Source organism: Solanum stenotomum, chromosome 3, assembly GCF_019186545.1.
Source record: "Solanum stenotomum isolate F172 chromosome 3, ASM1918654v1, whole genome shotgun sequence".
In the NCBI taxonomy this organism is placed as follows: domain Eukaryota; kingdom Viridiplantae; phylum Streptophyta; class Magnoliopsida; order Solanales; family Solanaceae; genus Solanum; species Solanum stenotomum.
In genome coordinates, this window is record NC_064284.1 from 62714482 (window position 1) to 62731561 (window position 17080).

Consider the following 17080-nt stretch of genomic DNA (forward strand, 5'->3'; position numbering starts at 1 on the left):
ACATTATAACATAAACTGGATACATAATATGTAGCTCGGATACATTAAAAACTAGCTCGGATACATAATGGATACATTAAATACTGGCTCGAATATATTGAAGAAATAAGGAATTTTAGAGGATTTTAGAAATAGAAGGGGATATTGGAAATAATGGAAACATAAGACGTGTATTTCAGTAATTTTTCCTTTTAACAAAGTATAGAAGATGTTAAAGTGGGTAAAATAATATGTTTTTATCATAATTAATCAATTTTTTCTATAAAAATTTAACACATAATTTATTCTTGATAATAATTTGAGGGCCCCAAAGGCATAAGCCTTATTTTACAAAGGCAAGAGCCGGCCCTGTGTAAAAACCTTTATACTGTGAAGATAAATTAAATAAAAACTTTTAAATAAGGACTACGTTAGGATCAACGTCAACATGATTTGTTTATTCCAAATATTTAATTAGGTAAGTCTTTGAATGGACAAAATGCATTCAATACATTAATATAACATATAATATGATGCAAATCTTGAATTTTTATTATTTTATGTCAAATTTGGACATAAAATAATAAACCAACAAGTATGACCAAATCCAACTTAAATAAATTAAAGCTTGTAAAAAATAGCATCCAATATTTAATCGACAATCATCCTAATTATGATATAATCAACTAGGATAGAATTTGAAGTCGAGGTGTACATATATATTTTAATAGATTCCGAATTATCATATCAAATTAATTGAATTATTTTAAAATGCGATTTTGATATTATGATATTTAATACTACAGTTAAACTTTGATATACGGTAAATTAATATTATAAATTAAAAATTCTTTAAAATTACAAAAATTTCTAAGACAATTTAGTGAAATAAGATTATAGTGTTTGTTGTTAAAATTCAAATCGAGTTAAAACTCATCTCTGACTATTCTTATTGCATCCAAAAGTTTTGATGTTGTCCTTTTGAACTTCACCAAAAAAAACATGAAGAGTTCTAGACGCTATAAGTATTTAATCACGTGTAATTGGTTCCAAAGGTATTGTATCGTCTTCAACTTCATTATCAACATTGTTTTCTCCGATGGTATCCATAAATTCTTCTAAGCTCTAGACCTCGATCTGAACATGTATCATTTTCAGTTGGGTAACCGAAAAGGCTGTTGACATCCATTTTATTACGGTAATTGAGATTATTAAGAATGACCTCGAGTTCATGAATGTCGTTTTCACAAGTGGATTCATTTTAGTTTCTGGAGGCTTCATCCCCGAATGAATACACTTTTAAAATTAATAAGTATTAATTTATTGATGAAATAATACTTCTACAAAAATAATAATATTTCATGATCCTGACAATATTAACTTAGAGAGGTTTTTAGTATGCCTTTTCAACTATTTTGTGGAGTATTTGATATTTATAGAAAAAATAACAAAATACTAAATGTCAGATTAAAATATTTAATTTACAATATAATTCATATATCTTATCTTATATTATTATTATTATTAACAAATACTATATAAATAAAATAATACTATTACGTAGTAGAAAATTACATCTCACATTCCTATCAGAGGATTGGCTAATGTTATTACGACTTTGGAACTTTGTATAATCTATATTGATCAAAATGTTTTTTTTAATCAAAATGTTTTTTTTAGTTGATTAACAAATGAAATTGTTTGTATTTTTTTCGAATATTTTTATATGAGTAAGATATTAGTCTAATATAAATGAAACTATTTCTTGAAAATCGCAATCATAATTATTTATGCCATGAGCATATTTAAATTGAAATCGAACAAATTATGATTATCGATTTATCATATCATAAAAAATCAAAAATAAATTTAGAAATACCAAATCATATTGAATTAATTTGATATAATAATATAATAATATAATATTTTCAAAAACTGATAACTAAAATTATCGAACATTTTTTTTAATATCATACCATATTCATCCCTAATTTGAAGGAGTTGAATATTTGATTTTATTTTTATTTTTATTTTTATTTTTCACTCGATGTTCAATATCTATATTGAAGTTCAATTATTCTGAACTTATGTCTCATAGTTATCCGTTTGAAAAAAATATATTCCTTATGAAAGAGTTTTTCATACTCGAACGCGAAATTGATTAAGGGAGTTGAATATTTGACGCACATAAGAACTTCACCACTTGGACATATTTTCTTCTTGGCACACTCCCTTGGCAACTAAAAAGGAAAAAAAAAAATATTTACTTTTCCCTTTTCATTTATTTGCAAACATCCAAAAATTAAATTATAATTTAAAAGAAATGTTGGTTAGTCAAAATGTTCTTATAAAGTTGATAAATATACATGTCTTTTCAAAAAAAAAAAATTAAGTTATGTCACTTCACAAATCATTAATTTGTTACTTTTCGTATTTTTTTTAAGCTTGTTTATATTCCTTTGAAATTCATTCACACTTAATAAAAAAAAATGTGTTTTTACTAAATTTTTCTTAATCAATATATATAAATCTTATTTCTTGATTGTAAAAATTCACTTATTTAATAAAGATTAAAAATTAAAAATACCTCTTGACTTATGTAAAAAAATATCCATTTTGGATTAAATATAAATATTTAAAATATCATATAATATGAATTTTGACACGGGTAGTTCAAAATAAAGATGAAGAAGCTAAGGAATTGCTATTCAAAATAGATCAAATTAATAACACAAAATCCAATAGTATATAAATGGACATAAATCATTAATATGCTTCCATATGCACTAAAAGAGTAAAAAATCTTTTATCTTTTCATTCATATCTTTTCTTTTATTTTTTTTTCCTCAAAATTCAAAATCTCATCAAAATACTCCTCCCCACCCCACCACCCCAAAAAAAATCTAATCAAACAACTAATAATAAAGATATCACAGGATTATTACTTCTAACAAACTAATTACCTTTTGTTGCACAACTAACTAATATAGTAATTATTATTTCATAAAATTTAATTTCTTATTATCCAACAACATGTAATTCCAATATATATTAATTATACATTTTTGAAAAATTAGTTCAGGTCAATCAATCCACTTTTAATTTGGTCTGTATTTGTAAAATTAAAATTATAATATAAACTAGAAAGTTATCATCCATCAAAAGGTTTGAATTTGACAATGGAGTCAGTAGAGTCTGGATAGAAGACTAAGATGTATGCAGACGTTACTCCTAACTCTGTTGTTTCCGATAACAAAAATGCAAATTAATATGACAATTCAAAAGGTTCAAAATTATCAAATCTCATATAGACTTTGCACTTGACTACCAGATATGAAAATAACATGTTCAACATCAACTCATTTTTCCTATATTAGGCTCAAAGAATGAAACAACGTGTTCAATGAAGTGTTTACCATCTCAAAATGAATTCAATATCTAGCAGACGACGATTTTTCTGCAACTGATCTCTTGCATATTCAGGCGTAGTTCACTTCACAGTCACAGACTTGCACATAAGCTAACCATAACTTGGGCTCGTGGAAACAAGTTATCTCAGGATTGTTATTTCATGCATCCACAATATGGGATAAAAATAACACTACAATCATCACAGGATAGCTAATTCCAGAATAAGTTATTCCGCGGTTTTATCCCAACCAAACATGGGGATAAATTCATCCTAAAATTAATCTTGGGATTAGTTATGCCTCATCCCTCCTACCAAACGAGCCGTTATACTTTTATACCATGAATAGCTGCCTGGAACTCAAAATTTACATGAATTAGTTTGGTCTCATGATCGAAATACTTGTAATTCGCAGTCCATTTGCCATTGTAAGCAACAATGATGCAAATTTCATCCATCCTGCAGGCTGCATCGATCAATTGAAATAGTAGACATTACACATACGTATTCAGCAACACTAGGTTGTAGGTTCAATTCTCAAGCGGAGACAAAAAAAAAAAAAAAAACTAGGTCATTCTTCTCATATGTCCTAGCCTTGGTGGACAAAGTTATCTAGTACCTATTGTTGGTGGGAGATAGTAGGTGTCTCGTGCAATTAATCTGGTAGGACAAAGTTATAATCTAGTACCTATTGAAGCAACCTCAGAAATTGTTCCTTATAGATTATGTTGGTTAATTTGGGTAACAACAACATACTTACTCGTCCTAGAGATAGAAAGATCTTAACAAGTATCCTTTCCTTTTTATACATGATGTTATCTTGTTAATTTTTGCCTATCTTTTCAGAAGAAGTTCTCAATTCCGATATGCGGAGAAGAGTTTGTGAAAAAGTCAATAGGAAAAAAATGGAGGGACTATAAATGCGACTTGAAGGCTATGTATGTGACCAAATATAAGACCAAAGATGCCTTGATGAAAAATAGACCAGCTCACATACCAAGAGATCAATGGAATGGTCTCGTCTCGTAGTGGCTTTCTAAAAAAGCAAAGGTTAGCGCTTCCTATATCATATACTTAGCGGATGATAGAATTATACAACCCATAGAAAAAATATCATTTTTCGGTGCGGAATTGGTAACTGAGGAATTCATAGAAGTGGTAGTGTGGTAGGTGAGTAACTTATTTTTAANTCTTTCAAAGAACTTAAGCACTCTGTTATACTAGGAAGAGTTGATGTTTTATTTTCGCATTCTAGAAGCGTAGTCAAACAAATAGAATCAATAGAGCTAACCAAAAAATGGCTCACACGGGTGGATCCAAAAGCATAGCAACCTTGATGAATGAACAGGTATTAATGCATAAATTACTTACTATAAGATTTTACAATTCATTTTGGTCATGCCTTATTTATTTTGCATCGATTTAAATTCATAGGCTATAGATGGAATAGAGCCCACACGTGCAAAAATCTACATATTAACTCATACAGAGCGTAGAGATGGTAGACCATTGGATGAGGAGTCTTCAAATGCCATTGTAAGATCTCTTATACACTTTTACCTTTCAATTGTGAAAATTCTAACTTGGAAATTGATTTGGAAAAAAAATGATTATAAGGTTAAAATATGAGGAATTGGTGAACTGCAACTAATCTGTTGAAGCTTCTTAGTTTCATTGCATTGATTTTGTACTTTTTTCACATTATTAAAAATCATAATCTTAATTAATATCAGCCAGTTTCAAAAAATAATCTTAATTATTACTAGGACATGATGAAAGAGAAGTTGAGTAATGATGAGATACATGAGGAACAATCTCATGATAGTGTTGCTTGGGAAGGCGATGTGTATTCACAAGTGTTGGGAAAAGAAAAAAGTGGTTATGTCCGTGGTTTAGGACTTGGTCCAACCCCTTCTCTGTTATGGGGCAGTAAATCTTTCTTACGAAATGTTTCTGTTGATGGTTTGTGTAATGAGGCTGCAAAAAAGTTAGAACAAGAGATAAATGAGTTGAAGGAGTTGAACAAAAAGCAGGATGAAGAAATGGTTTTGATGAGAAAAAATCAAGAGATGCTAGTTTCAGAATTATCATGGATGAGAAAAGTCATGTGGAAATATGCTCCTACTGAATTAAGCAGGCCTCAAAACAATGGAAGTACTACTAGACAGGTTATCCGATTTCAAAGTTTTAAAACTTCTTTTCTTAAAATTTAGTTGTACAAGATAATTTTTTCATCTAGTGTGTTGATTTTACTAGGTTTCTGATGCCAATAGTGGCAATGAACAAGCAATATAAGCACTGCTCAAGTCGTCAAGTGTCAACAAGTTCTTTCTTCTCACAGGGTAATATTTTTTACCATACATAATCGTGCGTATCAACTATCTATTCTTTTGGTAAATCCTCTCTTCTAGTTCATATATGGTTGTGCTTCTATTATGAAAGAACACAAATGATATCAAGTCCTAGTCTCTTCCTCTTCATTTTTGTATCTCATTTGATTTGGTCATATATTCTCTGGTTATGCTTCACTGGAATAGTTTTAACATTAGTGTGATGTTCTAGATCAAAGACAATCGTTAATCTTTACAAGTGTGTTATGTTGTACATTATGTTCTTGTTCTTGCATATTCAAAACTTGGTGCTTCTCTTGACATTGATTACTCATTTCTTGTAATCTAACCATCTGTTGCTATATGTGTACAACGAGATATTCATTCAAATGGTGAGCTTGTTCAAGGAATGGCATTGATCCAGAAAGCTGACACATTTTGCATTAGGAAAAAAAATAGTGAATTGCCTTGTTTTCTTCAATGTTGAACACATTTTTTCTATTGTGATGATTCATACTTTGTATTGTGAATGTATTAAGATTGTTTGTTCTTATTTTAAATGAATGACATTGTTTTGAGTTTGGTAATTCCTCTTTACTACCTTCGAACTTATCTCTTTTGTGCATTTTATTTTTGATGTTATAAAAGAGAATTAAATATGTGGATTTAGGTGAATTCATGATCAATTTTAAGTCATTACACTAATTGAGTGACAATTATTATATTTGCCGGCAATAGCAAAAGCCACAAATGTGCTTGTTCCTAAGGTAGTTTTAATGGCAATAGTAAAGGCCGCTAAATAAATGCCGCTAAAAGTAATTGCTTTTACCGGCAATAATAAGGGTCTTTACCGGCACTCGACATAAATGCCACTAAAGGCTTTAGTGACATTGGTTCCAATGGCATTTAATCAAATGCCGGTAAATGCATTTGTGGCAATAAATAATGCCGCTAAAAGGAAAATCTATTGCCGCTAAAGGTCTCTTATGGTGTAGTGTTATCTAGTACCTATTGAAGCAACCTCAGAAATTGTTCCGTATAGATTATGTTGGTTAATTTGGGTAACAACAACATACTTACTCGTCCTAGAGATAGAAAGATTGTTTCTGAAAGACATCATTTAATACAGAAGTAAACGGGGCATGAAAAATAAGACATGGCAAATAATAGAGAATCGTGTAACATACCATACAAAGCAGAATAATGTGATAACCGAGGAGCAACAAACTACGAGAATAATATTAGTAACCTACTATCTTATGCTCATGACCTCCTGGTAAACTGAAGTTATATTATGTGATGTCTAATCGTCTTTTTCCAATACGAAAATACGAAAGGAGGTGCGTAAATTCTCCAAAAATTAAGAAAATAATAATGCTTACCGGTAACGATGTAATTCAGAGGAAGAAGCAATTGAATGAATAAATGAAAGAGCTATATAACACCAAAAAAAAAAAACAATTGGGAAAATTTTGAAGAGAAACAGGACTCAGGTGGGAGAGAGGATTTGATATTTTATTATAATTTATAAAGCCCTAGCCGCAAGTTTATTACAACAAATTTTTTAATTTATAAAAGGCAAATATTTAAACTATATACGAGAAGGAGTTGCTCGGATGGTGAACACCCCTCACTTCTAATCCAAAGGTTGCGAGTTCGAGTCACCAAGGGAGCAAAAAGGGTGGGAGAGCTCCTAGGGAGGGATATATATATTTGTATTAGAGAAGAGCGCGATTATAACTGATAAAAGGATATACTCCCTCCGTTTCAAAAAGAATGACCTAATTTGATTTGGAACGAAGTTTAAGAAAAAAAATAAGTCTTTAAATCTTATGGTTCTAAATTAAAGTTATGTCAAATGTACCAAAATGTCCTTTAATCTTGTGGTCTTAAACATACCACATGAAAAATTGAAGTTAAAGTGTTGCAAAAAAAGGAAAAAAATGATCATTCTATTTTAAATTGAACCATTCTTTTTGAAATAGAGGGAGTAACTCTTTTATTGATATAATAAATACTTCTCCGTTTAGAAAAGAGTGTCCTAGATTGACTTGGTACAAGAAAACTTTTGAATTTTGTGGTCTTAAATTAAAGTTATGTCAAATGTTCAAAATTGTTCTTTAATCTTGTGGCCTTAAACATTCCACGTGAAAAGCTGGAATTAAAATGTTACTAAAAAATGGAAAGAGGTCATTATTTTCTAAACAGGCTAAAAAGGAAAGTAAGTCATTATTTTTTAAATAGGGGTAGTATTATTTATTGTATTTTGTAATTATGCTTATTATAGGCAATATTTATTTTGCTCAACTTTATCAATACTTTATCTACATAAATAATTTTTCATTGTCACGACCCAAACAATCGTGATTGGCACCCACACTAACCCTCCAGTGGGAGAACCATTAATACTAACTAGTTAATACGAAACCAAGCATTTAAAGATACGGAAGCATGCTTAAATGACTAAAGACTGAAGTTCTCATAAACTTTCAAAAGATCTAACAACGAATTGCGGAAAATACGCCTAGTACATGAAAGTCAATGTACCAAAACTCTAACAATGAACCAAAAGTCTAAAGGAAAATGGGTGCAACCCAACTAACATAAGAATATCTAATGAACTAATCTAAGTCCGAATAAGATGGACTAAATCGAAAGAGAACTCATGGCAGACTGGAAGAACTGACTCACCCTTGAATTCGAACGATCAATGATCTTCTAAGTGAGGTCTGTCAATAAGATGTCATGTACTCAACAAAGAAAGAGCAAGTGTAGTATTAGTACACAACCACAGTATATTGGTAGGATCACGCGGCTATTCCTTTAAGTGTAACATATATAAGTCATACAACATAATAATAACAACATGCATACACCGAACATATACAATACCATCATCATTTACGAACAACGTACAATTTCACATTTCTCAAAATGCACAATTATGTCAACTCATTGGTTCTCTCATGGAACCCAAACCCAAACTGTTAGCATACCAGAACGTGGTACCTGATCCAATGTTTATGTCGAAATGTGGCAACCGATCCCATAATTATAGCGAAATGTGGCAACCGATCCAAGTTAGTGTGTCGGAATGCAACACCCGATCCATTCAACAAGCCACAATCACCACCACAAGTATATTCTCATAATCATACAATCAAGTCATAATTCATAGCATTCATCATTCGTCTATCTTATTTACAAATAGTGTGATCAATAATGCAACATTCGCATACATACACGTATTATAATGAAGCAAGAACAAACGTATATCACACAATCATGAAATTACAACATCACCTACCTCGAAACAAACTTGAAATCCCCTAGGAAACTTGATCATTCCCTTTCCTGATTCGCTCCGCTTGTTTTTGGTCTACATACAATTAATTTAACACGAGAATCAGTAAACAATAACTAATTACCCGAATTACTAACAATTCTATCAGCCCTAGATCATACGCATGATCCCCATACCCAGATTAGGGTTTCTTCACCATAATTTCCAGATCAAAACTCTTCCCCATCGATAATTACCTATTAGATTACGTTCTACGGATCGAAAAATGGATTCAGGGAGTTAAAATCTTACCTTTAGCTTCAAGAATGGTGAAAAACTGTCAAGAAAACCCCTGGGTTCATTCCTTAGCTCTCAAGTTTGAAAATTGCAGAATAAAATGTTTTGGGGGTTTATTTCCGACTTTAAGTCGCGTCTGCCCCGCCATGGTGGCACCCACCCAGCTACAGCGGCTTGCACTGAAAAAATGAGCTATTTTAATAATTCCAAGACCCCATTTCACAACACACATTCAACCCATGACACTTAGAAACTATCCGTTCACGCTAAGATCAATTTCGGGAGTTCTACTCGCCTGAATTCAATTATGTAAAGTCGTACGGGTTCCTTAACGTCTTAGCTACCTACTCATGTGATCAAATTCATAATTAGATCACCCAATTGTTACCAGATTTTCCTAGACTTTAATGAATCCGATTTTGTCCAAATCTGGACTAGGTTGGGAAATTCCAAGCTACTACAAAAAAGTTTTCCGGTCCAAAATATTTCCCCTTTGGTTTTTCTATAACGACGAAACCCGATTGTTACATTCATAGTGTATATTTCATTTCTTGTTTTTTTTTCCTGTCATGTTTTAAAAAAAAAAAGACTTCTTAAAACTCCAGGAACTTGAAGATTGAAGAAATTTTTAAAAAAAATTCTAAAGACTTTTTCCCTTTTTTATTTTCAAACAAACATACTACTATAAAATCTCTTTTTTATTTGCTGGTTTTGTTTTAGAATATAGATTCTGGTTATCTTTTAAAAATTATTTTGAGCATTTTATATGAGAATATTAGGAGTAGTTAGTTTTTCCTTTGAAACTGAATGCAGAACTTCTTTTTACAAAAAGTTGAATTGTGTTGTTTCAATTTATTTATTAAGACTATATATCTAGTAAAATTTTAGAAAGGTTCTATGTAGATTTTATCACTATCTCCTTAGAGAGGTTATATTTGAAAGATTTTTGACTTAAGTTCAGCAATATCAGGTATAAAAAAGGAAAGATTATAACGATAAAAAACATAACAATTAATAGAAGAAGTTGTGCAATGCCTAAAAAAAATGAATAGCAATGGCCAAGACACAATAAACACATGTAAAGATAAATATCAAAAACTAATAATATTAACAAGAGTATCACTAGTACAACCACAAACACCAAACAAGTATGAACCTTCGAAAGCAAAGTTTAGAATCTTAGCAGAAGTATTTCTTTACTAGCTATTCTTATATCAATTACCATTTCGCTTGTCAGTGAAGTCAAATTCTATGCCGACATTATCAAGGATATATGTAAAAATTTTAACTCCATTAAAAATTGTTTCAAGTAAAGCATTAATTTATTCTTATAGTTCAATTTCCGAATGCTATATGTATTTTTCATATCGCATTATTTCTTTGTTGTTAACGTACCATCTTTTTCCAACTTCTTCGAAATGCTTTACTTGAAACAATTTTTATATCTCTACAAGGTAGGTAAAGGGTCTGCGTACACACGAAAAGTTATGCAGTTAGAAGAGATTGAGGTTTTTCGCTGACCGTGGTTGTGAAAGCTGTCTTTTCTAGAATTCAGAACCTATAAACTCAAATTTGGATCCGTCTCTGATAACAAGTGTTTGGTTTACTGATAAACACAAAAAATTTCAATATTTGAACACAAACCTTCACGAGGCAGCGGTAGAAGGGAATATATTTATGAATAATAGCTAAACATTTTATTAATGTTGTGAAAAGAGAAAAAAACTCAATTCAGTTATGTTCCAAGCTGAACAGAAACAACCCAAAGTTGTTTTACAATGAGCTATGCTATATAATCCAAGTAAAAGTTGTCAAATTCCCCGGGGCAACAGCAGTTGGCTGAGTTATTTTAAGTAGAGTAACTCCATTAATGCCCCAAAACCATATCATAAATCAGACCAACCCGATTACAGATGTCACGTAAAGTTAGTAAAAACTATACATGTACGTCCCGTCCGTCCTCTTATTGGTTCTGCTCAAGAAGAAAATGAGCCGGCTCACATTTTGCTGCATGACCAAATTTAGATGTGTTGTACTTTCTATGTACCCCTGTTAGTTTCCCTGTTGCTGCATTTTGGTGGAACCCCACGATCAATCTCGAGCACTCCCTAAAAAAGTACGAAAAAAGAGGGTTAAGTTTGAGAAAGAATTTAGTTACAATCATCACAATGTGGAAATGTTCACTCACAGAAGTTGATCTTCTGAGTATTTTGTATGCAACTCACACGTCGTGCTCCATTGTTTAACACCGTAAAGTGTGCACTGAGCTGTAAAGATTGCAGCAGCAGCGATAAAGGATGGTGGGAATTTAAGCATTTCGTATTCCACAAGGCAAAGCTCGATCAAGAAGAATGAAAGTAGCTCAAGCTGTTACAAAAGGAGTACACAACAAAGTTAGGTGAATGTAACAATCAAGAGCATCAAAAATTTCAAGACTCTGTTAGTCCACTAACCTTTCGATCCGATTGAGCAGCCTTGAGAAATCTCCTCATAAAAACATATGGTGTTGGAACGGACATATTAAACTGGAGTGTGTTAAGCATGATTTTTTCCTGCAGGGAATATGACATGATATCTTTTAGTAATAGTTGAGAAAATGCAGTAACAAGAGTTGACATTCGATAGAAATATCGTTGTTAGCTACCAGTTCAAGAACCTCCTTCCTTGCGTATGCTTTATCCGAAATGAACACCAAATCATCCACCACAGGGAGAGTAACCTCCTCATACTTACACGCGAGTAGCGTGGCAACCAGTCCAACAAGCTGTAGCTTCTTTCTCACAACAGATTGCTTCTCCAAAAATCTATCTATCAAGTTAACAGTTAGGAATAATGTCTCTTCCCTTAGATCAAACTTGTGATGTACCTATTCATTTACGAATAGCAATCAATCAATATGACAATCAAGTACCCAAATATTTCGCAGTCTCCTTTTACACTTCAATTGGGAGTAAAAGTTTAAGTACCTCAATGAGCCAGTCTACTAGTATAGATCTCATCCTCTCGTTTACGTCAAACTGTTGTGCCATATAATCTGGCGATATACGGCTGCTGACCTGAATATAGTGATCATTATTTAGTCAAATGTGAATAAGAATGACATTCTTTTTCATCAGGAACCAAATTTAAACTCAGCAAATCTAAACACTAAACTACTTTGATCAAACATGTGCATCAGAAACCACATTCTTTTTCATCAGGAACCAAATTCTTTATACTTAAAAATATGACAGAATTATTTAAACTCATCAAATCAAAACAATAAATTTACTTAGATCAAACATGTTGTTTAGATTTGACCAAAAACTACTAATTTCCAGTGATCTGATCAAACCTTGACCTCTTCATAAGTCTTTAAATAATTGCGTAAACCTTTGACATTTCCAAAGGCCATTGAGACTAACATGTACTATTTATCACCTGAATTTCCTGCCGTGCGAACATTCAACAACTACCATGTGAAACACATTCAAATAAATTCAAACATCATTTCAAGTAAGCTGTGGGATATCAATACTCATCTTAGAACCTGGACCTAAAGCAATTGTCTAGTCACCTTTAATGCTCCATTAGAAGCTTCCCTTATGACAATGGTATCAAATTCACATTGGTCTTTGTAAAAGTCTCTTTTAAGGTACTAAAACTGTTAGTCAGACTTACTTCCATTTTTGAGTAGTAAGCATACAGATCTTCCACATAGTCAACAGCTGCAAGCGGGTTCTTTGCATCATCACTGTCAATATCTATCGCGGTCTCCTCGAATATATCCTCCATCTCAATCTCCTGAGAAAATTTATGAACATTAGCTATCTAAAATTCCCAAGATACTTGCCAAAAGGATTAAAATTCAACTCCTTGATAAACACTCAAAATTTCTCTTACCATTTGAGTCTTGTTGTCATGTGACACTGTCTCAGTTTGTTCCAAAGACATAGGAACAGGCTGGTCTTTTGCTGCTTCATATTCATCAACATCTATTATAGGTACATCCTCCCATACACTAAAATTTTCAGCTGCTAATTTTGGTTTCTTGGTTTCCTGTTAGACATCATTGTACTACTGGTTAACAAGGGGCGGAGGTAGAGAAATTCATTAAATATGCACACATTATACATAAATTGAAATCCTAGCTACACCTACACAACTTATAACACTATATAAACTACAATGAAACCTCAGTAATTCAAGAATCCATTTTCATTAGTCCATGAAATACATAAAAAGAGCCGCATACACTCTACCCTCACCAGACCCCATTTGTGGGACACTAGGCTTATGAATAGTACCTCAGGATAATGCTGCTGGGAGCTAGCAATTTGTGCAGCAAATTTCCTTCATTTTGAAAAAGTTACATGTCAGATTCCAAGAATATGGTCCTCAAATAAATGGAATGAAATTACTAATTTTGACTATATATATCTAACCTTGTAATTGGTCTATGAGCTGGAATAGGAGGATTCTTGTTACAGATCCCATTAGTTCTGTTAGATCAAGAAAATCACCCAAATCAGCTCAAGATTAACAAAAATGAAAACCCCTAAAAATACGAAAAAAATCTCAAAGATTGAAGCTGGGAATTTACTCAGATATTCCTCTCTTGTTAACAACACAAGGATATTGACTAACTCCAACAAAATTCTGATTAATCACACCCAATGCTCTTCGATTGTTCCTCGTCTCCACTCCAAACTTTCTGCTTCCCATTTCTGAAAAAAGAATCAAATTTTTCAAAAACCCCATCTTCCAAAAACTAACAAACAACACTCTTACCCCTCATTTTCAGCTCATAAAACCCAAAATTGGTGAAATTTTCAAAAAAAAAATTGAATCTTTAAGCTACAGTGGATTTAGTCATAATAGGATTGTTCTCATTAGAAACACCCTTTTTTTCTTTTTAACTTTTTCTTGATTATTTCTTCAAGAATCAATCACCCCACCAAAGATCAAGAATCAAAAATGAAAAAAACCCCAATCTTGAGATTTCTTTTATTACCCAGAAAACTGATTTCCAAAAACTAATTAACACAAATCCTAGCTAATTTTAATCTCTTAAAACCCCAAAAATGAGGAAAAATTAAACAAAGATTGAATCTTTAAGCTACATTTACCTTGACCATTTGTGGGTTTAGTCATAATAGGATTGTTCTCATTAGAAACACCCATTTTCTCTTTGATTATTTCTTCAAGAATCAATCACCCCACCAAAAATCAAGAATCAAAAAACCCAATCTTGAGATTTCTTTTGTGTAAAAAAAACCCCAAGAAAACTGTAGAGATGGGGACTGAGAGAAAAAGGCAATGAGGGTATTTGTCAGTAGGAATACAGAGGGGGGGTTTTATTTTCAAATGAAACGGCTAGTTGGATCAGAGCGTCTTAAAAAAAAGGCATAACGGTCACCTTGGTTGGCATGTGGAGGAGACATTGTTGCTTTCAAAATTAGGAAACCTTTTTTATCAACTTTAATTGAATGAATAGGTGAATGATTGGAGTTTCGACTTTATTTGTATCGGGTGTTTATATTAAATTAATTTAATTCAGAATATGTTGTAGTTTCGGCTTACTGAGGACATGATCTTGATTTGGTTTGTGTTAATATTTGTTGATTTCTTGTATCTTGATTATTGTATTTATTTTGTTGTAGTTTATGTTATGTTACTATGTGTTGTTTTTTGTTATAAGTTGTTATTTTTTGTACCCTTGTTTTTTTTTTTTAAGCTAATTGATTGAGTCAAGGATCTATCGGAAGTAGATTCTCTACCTTTGAGGTAGGAATAAGGTCTATGTAGACTATATCATCTCCGGATATCACTTTGTTTGATTACACTGTATATGTTATTGTTCTTGTTTTCATAGCTTCATTTTCTTCGCGTCGAGGATGAAGTCCTGCGGTAGATAACAACATGCACAAGTAAATTGATTGAAGGGGACCTACGTTTCTACTCCTTCACAATTGGTTGAGTGATTTAATAGAGTAAAAGTACATATTAATTAATCATAATTAATTGTATTCTTTCATTTCTTATTCTTGGTTCGAACGATCAAAATGTGTAAATTTATTAGACTGTTTTGGGCTATATTTTTTTTATAGTCGAGGATCTATTGCAAACCGTCTCTACCTTTGAGGTGGGAATATGATTCATCTATAGATTTTTGTACCATTACTGAATATGTTATTTAAAGTGAAAGTGTTCTTTCCTTTTTTGCTCTTCGCTTAAACAATATAAGTATACATATTAATTTAATTTAATAAAGTAAAAAAATAATCATTAAATTATCATAATTAAGTGATAAAAAGATGTATATGCGAACACATGTCATTTATTTAATATAAACATTCGTATAAGTAAAGTTTTTACCAAATGATATAACAAATAATTTTCTTTTTAAAAATAAAGATATCAAACTCATCACCAATTAAATTGAGTTTAAATGAATTAAAATAGGATGAGTTTGTTATTTGTATTTAAGTTCCAACTACTATTAATAAATCTTTTTTCTTCAAATATACGTTACTTTCATATTAGGAAAATAGAGTTGAATTTTTTTTAGATAGATGATTGGCACTTTTATTTTAAGGAGACCCATCATAAAAGTAGAGGTCATAGTCAATATTTTCATCGAAATTTGAGCTCATACATATTTTTTGACCTTTTTTTAATAGTTATATATATTGATAACGTAAAATTGATGTTATTAAAATTATTGCAATATTTAAGGTATTCTAATTTTACACTAATACTATAAAAAATGGACATTATCGAGTTATATTCATCGCGTCAAATCTGATATGATAATTCAAAAATAAATAATATTAATTTAAAAAAATAGACAAATATCGACTACCTTTTTGCAATTGGAAGTGATTTTGAATTTAAATTACTCCCTATTATATACATTCCTACATCTTTTTTATTTAAAAAATGATATAATTAATGATTGTAGCAGGCTATGAGGCATGTTTTGGTCATTTTTTTATTTTTTTAATAATAGGTCTCCTTTGCTGGCACTTGTCAGACATTAAAGTGTTTTTTTTTTATGTAAAAGATTATTCTAGAGAGAATTTGGATCCATGGTTTGAATAACACAACCTCTAGGAAATTCAAATATTATGAAAGTAAAAAGTAATTGTGATGTGTGAGGTAGACGCACACGGATTATAGATTCGAAGCTATTGTAGACAAAATTTGATACTTTTTCTGTCTCAATTATGTTTGACACTAACTTGTGATTCAAAATAAATCACAAATGTTTATACAGTTATACATCATTTTACTAAGGTTAAAATAAGTATGTTAAAGTTAAATTGTTACTCCTGATATCTCAATTTATGTTGCATTTTTCATTTTATCAAGAGTCAAACAATTTAAATTTGACCAGAAATTTGTGTAAGAAATCTTCAATTTTTTTGAAATGAAATTTATATATTTGTATATTACGTAAAAAGTATTATAAGTCACAATAATTGATAATTCAAAATGATTAAAAGATCAATGAAAAATTTACGTTCGAAAAGTGCAACATAGAATGAGACGGAGGGAGTGCTAAATATATAAATGTGTAATTCTTTTTTAAACTAACTAAAAAAAAATAAGTCATATAAATTGGGACAGGGAGAGTATTTAAGTTGGGACTTGGGAGGAGACCGGAGGGGTGAGCCTATACTCCCAAGGTCTTTGAACTTACGCACCAACATAAGTCGGGCCAAAATCTCAAAATTTCTTCAATAACTACGCCTCAGTCCAAAATAAATTCGACTCAATCCTAAATAATCAATTGTGGGA

The 17080-nt window shown here is 31.2% G+C and overlaps 3 protein-coding genes across 6 annotated transcripts in view; 2 read left to right on the plus strand and 1 right to left on the minus strand.

Moving 5' to 3' along the window:
- Positions 1-17080, plus strand: part of LOC125858581 (HMG1/2-like protein) — a 377596-nt gene that overhangs the window by 95628 nt on the left and 264888 nt on the right. Inside the window, exon 1 of one of the 2 annotated variants that reach the window (XM_049538403.1) lies at positions 10888-10892. The exons of the other annotated variant lie outside the window; for it this stretch is intronic. The gene's annotated coding sequence lies outside the window, so the exon portion shown is untranslated. Of the gene's footprint in view, positions 1-10887; positions 10893-17080 lie in introns of those variants that run through there. 2 annotated transcript variants of the gene reach the window in all.
- On the plus strand, positions 4235-6301 carry LOC125858576 (uncharacterized). 3 transcript variants are annotated; one of them, XM_049538391.1, is made up of 6 exons: positions 4235-4438; positions 4652-4736; positions 4823-4924; positions 5155-5556; positions 5645-5730; positions 6092-6301. In XM_049538391.1, exons 1-5 carry the CDS (start codon positions 4401-4403, stop codon positions 5681-5683), a joined length of 666 nt encoding a protein of 221 aa, XP_049394348.1. In that variant the 5' UTR covers positions 4235-4400; the 3' UTR covers positions 5684-5730; positions 6092-6301. The 3 variants fall into 3 exon arrangements, with proteins under 3 accessions (XP_049394348.1, XP_049394349.1, XP_049394347.1); XM_049538392.1 differs by lacking the exon at positions 6092-6301 and having other exon boundaries at positions 4644-4736; positions 5155-5727; XM_049538390.1 differs by lacking the exon at positions 6092-6301 and having other exon boundaries at positions 5155-5727.
- Positions 10955-14603, minus strand: LOC125858553 (G2/mitotic-specific cyclin-2-like). The gene is made up of 11 exons (XM_049538360.1): positions 14407-14603; positions 13881-14004; positions 13723-13779; positions 13585-13630; positions 13181-13336; positions 12959-13081; positions 12265-12354; positions 11943-12164; positions 11752-11850; positions 11487-11665; positions 10955-11406 (listed from the first exon to the last, which is right to left on the minus strand). The coding sequence occupies exons 1-11, from the start codon at positions 14459-14461 to the stop codon at positions 11262-11264; spliced, it is 1296 nt and encodes a 431-aa protein (XP_049394317.1). The 5' UTR covers positions 14462-14603; the 3' UTR covers positions 10955-11261.

Bases quoted from the DNA above. Each gene is read 5' to 3' on its own strand.
- LOC125858576 (XM_049538390.1), top strand. From the start codon at position 4,401: ATGGTCTCGTCTCGTAGTGGCTTTCTAAAAAAGCAAAG. The intron at 4,439-4,651 runs GTTAGCGCTTCC...CTAGAAGCGTAG, and splicing joins GGCTTTCTAAAAAAGCAAAG to TCAAACAAATAGAATCAATA. The intron at 4,925-5,154 runs GTAAGATCTCTT...AATTATTACTAG, and splicing joins AGGAGTCTTCAAATGCCATT to GACATGATGAAAGAGAAGTT.
- LOC125858553 (XM_049538360.1), bottom strand. From the start codon at position 14,461: ATGGGTGTTTCTAATGAGAACAATCCTATTATGACTAAACCCACAAAT. The intron at 13,082-13,180 runs GTAAGAGAAATT...AAATTTTCTCAG, and splicing joins ATGACAACAAGACTCAAATG to GAGATTGAGATGGAGGATAT. The intron at 11,851-11,942 runs GTAGCTAACAAC...TATTCCCTGCAG, and splicing joins GGAAGGAGGTTCTTGAACTG to GAAAAAATCATGCTTAACAC.